This window comes from Trachurus japonicus, chromosome 23, assembly GCF_045865225.1.
Source record: "Trachurus japonicus isolate A0001 chromosome 23, Traja_1.0".
Taxonomy (NCBI): Eukaryota; Metazoa; Chordata; class Actinopteri; order Carangiformes; family Carangidae; genus Trachurus; species Trachurus japonicus.
In genome coordinates this window covers 13953874-13960032 of record NC_140929.1, presented here as the reverse complement: position 1 = coordinate 13960032, position 6159 = coordinate 13953874, and the positions used below count along the sequence as shown (strand labels likewise).

At 42.9% G+C, this 6159-nt stretch overlaps 1 protein-coding gene across 2 annotated transcripts; it reads right to left on the bottom strand.

Moving 5' to 3' along the window:
- Positions 1-576: 576 nt before the first annotated feature.
- LOC146962692 (pseudouridylate synthase PUS7L-like) lies at positions 577-6112 on the bottom strand. 2 transcript variants are annotated; one of them, XM_085769164.1, is made up of 10 exons: positions 6029-6112; positions 4786-5597; positions 4452-4611; positions 4047-4266; positions 2766-2864; positions 2523-2604; positions 2156-2321; positions 1530-1656; positions 1323-1376; positions 577-1219 (listed from the first exon to the last, which is right to left on the bottom strand). In XM_085769164.1, exons 2-10 carry the CDS (start codon positions 5573-5575, stop codon positions 878-880), a joined length of 2040 nt encoding a protein of 679 aa, XP_085625290.1. In that variant the 5' UTR covers positions 5576-5597; positions 6029-6112; the 3' UTR covers positions 577-877. The 2 variants fall into 2 exon arrangements, with proteins under 2 accessions (XP_085625290.1, XP_085625289.1); XM_085769163.1 differs by having other exon boundaries at positions 5724-6092.
- Positions 6113-6159: the final 47 nt, after the last annotated feature.

Sequence of the window (6159 nt, the reverse complement as noted above, 5' to 3'; positions counted from 1 at the left end):
TGATTCATTCATTTCATTTTCATCCCAATCAAACAATTTAGCGACGGTCAATGGCGTTTGTGTGTAATCTGACGGAGAGCTCAAGAAGGCTAGCCTGACAAGCCAGACTATATCATTAAAATGTATACCACCACCTACGGAGCAAATATATTTGCTGCCGCTAGGGTGCGTCTAGATTTCTAGGCTACAAGAAGGCTGCAATCCAGCTGATATTTTGCCAGATACATTTGAGTTATTTCTTGCCTAACCATCCTTTTCACAATAACAGAAATAAAACCTGGAAAGACAAAATTGTGATTTTTCTTTAATCCAAAAATTGAGGGTTTCTTTCTTTTCTTTTCTGCTTTACATTTTTTAATCTTCCCGCTTTGTATTTCAAAAGAATCAGAATGTGCGTGACTCCTCAGGAACTCTGTATATAATATATTAATTAGGAGTTCTTTCATGATCAGTTTGTTTAATTATTGTTCCAATGACACTTGTGGTCTTCCATTTCTCATTGGATGGACTCTTTAAAATTGCAGAAAACTCAGAGGAAAATAAAAGTTCAGAAACAAAAAAACTAAATTACACTGATTTCTTATCCGAAATTTTTTATTCATGGCACAAAACACAAATACTGTTTACATGCTTTGACATTTAGATATATTCACATGTGGCCACTTTTCATATTATAAGTCTTAATAACTGCACATTTTGCTTTTTCACTGTATAGCGTTAGACCACAGTCTTCTGCTCATTACTTCAAAAACAAAATTAAGTTCCACTGATATTGTATCACAATCACTGTAGCATCAATAAAGTTAAAAAAAACATTGGTGAGGTACAAAATGTTGACTCTTTTACACATAAGTATACACAAATACAACCTCACGTTCTATGGGTCACACTTCATGATCTCTCTGAGGCAGATGGTCGCGTAGCAGGAAGAATCCAGGTCGAAGTTTATGGTGAGAATGAGCGAGTCCTGCTTCCTTTCTCCTGTCACCTCTCCTCCTCCTCCTCCTCCTCCTTCCCTGCAGGCTGCTCTCTGGAGCTGGTAGCTGAGGTTGCGTGGCAGGGCCAGCAGGGGGCGGTAGCAGCCAGGCAGATTCAGTTTCAGGCTGCCGACCCTGAAGCGACAGTCCTCCAGTCCGTCTCTGGCCAGTCTCTCCTGGTACCAGGTCCCCATGGCGTTTTCTGGATACTTCACCGTGTTTCCTGGCATCGGCAGCAACACCTGACGGCATAACAACAACAAAAACAGCAACAACAACAGCAGTGATACAAGTCAAATGAAATCAGTTGCATTTAAAATAGAAATATTTGCCTTAAATTCACACCTGTCCGAGTGTGTAGACTCCCCTTTGCTCCTCTTGGTCTGTCACCACATGAATCTGGAAAATTAAAAGAAAGGTCAGTGACATTAACATTCACAGAGAAGCCTACAGTTCCTGAAAAAACAACAGACGTACTTCCTCTAGTATCTAAACACTGGACGTTTCCTTTGATGCAAATGTCTCCTTCCATTTTTTTAAATCTATTCTTACCTGAGCAGAGCTGCCTTCTCCGGAGTCCTCTGCTTTGTTTTGTCCGTCCTGCGTCCACACCAGGTCTCCTCTCCTGACACTGTGGCCCAGCGTACTCAACCTGTGGGCCACCGCCTCGTTCCACACTCTGACAACCACAAACAGACACAGTGCACTTAATATCAACACCACCATGAATGAGTTGAAGCATTGTGGGCCAGATTACATCTAAATGTAAGAGAAAATAAATCACGAGCACATCTTATTCATTTTCACGTATAACCATTACATCACAGTGAGTCACAAAGCTTGAATCAGAATTTCTTAAAATAATAATATTTTGCAATCTTTGCACAGGTTTTATTTGAGTTCATGAACAAACACACCCAAACAAACCCTAGCAACATATCCATAAATTAAACATTACTTTATAAAGTAAGGACACATTTATACCTACATTAACTCAAAACACACTGTCAACTTTTTTCTCAATTACTCAGTTATTATTTATTTCACTGTGGCCATTAGAAAAATAAATAAAACTGGGGCTAAATTAAACCTATCTGTGGAAAGTGCCTTATCACCCAGGTCCCATGTTTGTGAAATGATAGGACAAAATGTTTGAGGGTATTTTTCTTGCAGCTGACCTGCTACAGTAGGCGTGTGGGTAGAAGACTCTCATGCTGTGGGGCAGGCTGAGCCAGGCTTGGGCACATCCATCTGCCCCAGTACCATAGCGGTTCAGGGCTCGAAGCATCAGCCGCTCCCTGGCCTTAGACAACGGCATCAAAGCCAGAGATTCCTTAGCGTTTTCTGTTGTGGAGAGGCAGGAAAGAGAAACGTAACAAACAAAAAATTGCTGTATTAACTGTCAACACAACAAAAACACAAGCATATGATTTCATTGACATACCATAAAACTGGGCAGTCTACTAAACTAATTTTTTATCTTTGATCATTCTAAAAAAAAAAAATGAAACAACAATGGTTAGTAGTAGTTGTGCCAGCTCTCACCTGTCTGGAGGAAGTGTCTCTTTGCGTGGCTCTGAGGATCGTTGCCGTCCTCTGGGGTGAAGAAGAGGCGCACAGCACTGACCTGACACACACACAAACATAACATAGAGTACAGCAGCAACACAGGACTGTGCAGTGTGACAGGACATCATTATTTTACTGGGATGTTTGTCATTCTGGAGCTGGAACAGTATTGGTGGTAGTAGTTAGATCCAGTGCTGGGTCGGTATAGGTAACACTTACCATGTCCTCTTTGAGTAAAGCCAGTCCCACTTTGTCAGACTGAACACTCTGTCCACTCCCAAACCTCTGTGGTCCATAGTAGTTGACAAAACCCCTGCCCTGCAACGACAATCAAGGTGAAGGTGGTAAAATGAAGGACCTTTTGCATTGCATTTTGCATTTGCAATATTTGGTACAAGTTGGATTGAGTAAAAAAAACAACATTTCTGCTCTGTGGTCTACTGCACTCAGATCTGAGCTCATGCAACTCAATCTCATGTCCCTGAAGCCAGTTTGAGACATGATGAAGAAAGCCATTAGAAGATGGTAAACTGTAGCCATAAAGGGCTGCACATGGTCAGCAACAATATTCAAACAGATTGCAGCACAGACTCGTACTAAAGTGTGCCAATAAAACTGTCTCAACACATTGCACCACCAGCAGCAGAAGCAGCAGTCTGGTCTGGTCTGTTGGAGGTTAGATCCATGGATTCTTGTTGTTGACACAACAAGTTCTGATCCGACCGTCTGCACGCCTCAGCAGAAATCCACATCCATCAGACCAGGCTATATTGTTCCAGTTATCACCTAACCAGTTGTAGTGAACCTGCTGTGTCCTCTTCATTGCTGCTACTCACTCATGTTTAGAGTTTTGGTGAAACCCCAGGACATCAGCAGTTTCACAAATACTCCAACCAACATGGCTGGCACCACGTCAGAGTTAAAGGGCATTTCCAGTCGTAATCAATGTTTACCTCAGATATCCGGTCACCTATTCTGTGGTCACAAGTAACGTCTGTTTAACCATCATTTCAATTTTAAAATTCACTTTCCATTTAAATTAAATCAAAATTCGGACTTTCCACGGATTCTGCATTGTTATTTTCCGGGTCAGAGAACAAACGCCTCAGACGCTGTGTCTCAATTTCAGCGGCTGTAGCCTTCAGTCCCTCTACTGTTGTGTTCTCTGACCCGGAGCCTGCGGTAGATCTGAATTTTGCTTTAATTTAATTATAAAGCAAATTTTAAAATTTAAATGATGGTCAAAAGGATGTTACTTGTGACCACAGAACAATTTTCTAATCAGTCCAGAGCCCATTAATGAACACTGAAAAAACGATAGATCCTTGAACAAAAACAATTTTAAACATCCACACGCTGCACTTGGGAGTAGCATATGGATGGTATGAAATGAAAATATCAGAGATAAACATTGATTATGACTGGAAGTGCCCTTCAAAGTCACTGACATCGTATTACCTGGTGTAAAACCAAAGATATGATTTAGAAGTAGATGAATACCTTGACATTTTCCAGTGCTTCCTTTACCAGCTCTGCCAGGCGGTTGTGTCTATCAGCACCAGAGGAGTGTGTGTCACTGGCTCCGTGTGGTCTCAGGTCACGGACCACCAGGTCAAAGTGGTTCCCCTGCAGTCGCCCGAGCCTGAGGGGCTCGCTGACAGAGCGGACCTGGGACAGACGCATCCCTCTCCTCTCAAACTCTCCTGTCTTCTCTTTCAACCTAATGATACATAACATAGAATAAATTCATTCATTCAGATGTGTGATGTTAATCAATAGCAAGTATCCTCAATATTTAGGACTGACACAACCATATGTCTTACTTTTTGTCTCGCTTGTTTTTGAATAGGAAAAAAAAACATGAAGGCCAATGTGACAAAATCAATACAAGAAACACAGCACTACCTTTGAGGTGAGACCTTCTTCACCACCATGGACTGAAAGGTGATGGCTCTTTTATCTTTGATCCCAGCGTAGGTGAAATCTGATGGCAGGACCCCAAGAGATGCTGCCATGTAGCTGATGGCCTCCAGAGTCTCCAGGTTCTCTTTACACAGAGTGAACGCTGAAACACAGAGAACACACAAAAGAAAAACGCATTACTGTCTTTCATGATTCTGCATTTGTGCTTATTTCCAAGCTGTTTCTGCATTTTTCTTGTCTGTATTTTCTTGTGCTAAAAAAGCCTGTTCAATATAGTGTTATTGAGAGAATAAAAGCAAAAAGTTTCCATCCTCACCTGTGTAAACTTCCTCTTCCTTGCGTTCGTCTGCGCTTCTCTTCTTCGGCCTCCCTCGCTCCCTCAGCCTCACCGTGATGGCTGTGCTCCCCTGGTCGCTGAAGCTCTTCGTCTCCACCAGTTTTCCAAACCTGCGGCTCAGGAAGTGGTGGACGGCCGTCCTGTGCTCCTTGTTGTCGTCGGGTCCAAACGTGTAGGAGGAACCTCGCACTTTGGCGTCTATGAATCTGAAGAAGTCCTCGGCCTCGTCCTCCGTGACCAGCTGGGACAGCTCTCTGTAGTCCGGGTCCTCCCTCACCCTGATCTCGGGCTGGATGGTGACGGTCATGAGGAAGGGGAAGCGGTGTCTGACGGCCCGGTGGACGTTGGCTCTGTGGTGTTTGTCAGTGAAGGATCCCAGAGATAACTCCTGCTGGGCTGGTTTCTCATCCTTAAGAGTCAACACAAACTGCTCAAGCTCATCACTGACCGACTGACCTAAGATCACACCTAAATCAAAACTGCCTGGACTCGGTGGGGCAATGTCCACCTCATAATCAGCTGGGACATCTGCATCGTGCAAGACAAAGAACTCATTATTTTGCTTAAATTCTGCACTGGTCTCATTGTTTTTATAGGAGCAGGCACCGCGGGGGGTCTGTGCTGCCACAGCTTTATTAACCTGCTGTCCATTGATGTCTATCTCAGTCACCACAAAGTCCCTGATAAAGTTTTTGATGCTTCCCAGGAAACCTTCATGGCTTGAAATGAAGCAAGCAGGGACGGTCACAGCATCATTGTCCTGCTTCATGGTCACTTCATCCGTGTGTCCTCTTTGAGCAGACAAGAAAAAGCACATTTATATACACAAGCATAAATCATGCAGGCTCAAACACAATGTAAACATGTGCAAAAGAAGACAGAATAATGGAGAAGATAAATCTAAGGTGATAACTTACACGGCCGCAGAGGAGAATACGGTTTTAGCCTCTCTTTAAGATAGCTAGTTGTATGACCAATCTTAAAAAGTAATGTCAGTAACCTTAGGAAGATGATACGTGCTTTATTTCTGCATAATAACGGGTTACACATGCGAAATAGTCCGTCTATTCACAGTAATATCCGTATCCTACACATTATCACCACCTCGGCTGCAGTGACAGAGAGCTGTACCCGTTTACGCGAAGAATGCAAATCGCATTTCTGTCTTTAGGTGGAAATATAAGTGTATAATAAATAGAAAATAACTGTTTGTTTACTCAACGGAGCCGCATGCGATGTGTAAACCAGGAGCTTTTCATGTAAACACAACCACGCCGACACGGTTCAGGCTACTTCCGGGTCATGTGACCGTCACGTGACTTTTCTTAAAGAGATCAACAACTCACTCTTCCG

Coding starts and splice junctions, on each gene's coding strand:
- LOC146962692 (XM_085769164.1), bottom strand. CDS start 5,575: ATGAAGCAGGACAATGATGCTGTGACCGTCCCTGCTTGCTTCATTTCA. Junction 1,657..2,155: donor CCACACGCCTACTGTAGCAG/GTCAGCTGCAAG, acceptor TGTGGTTGTCAG/AGTGTGGAACGAGGCGGTGG. Junction 1,377..1,529: donor GAGAAGGCAGCTCTGCTCAG/GTAAGAATAGAT, acceptor TTAATTTTCCAG/ATTCATGTGGTGACAGACCA.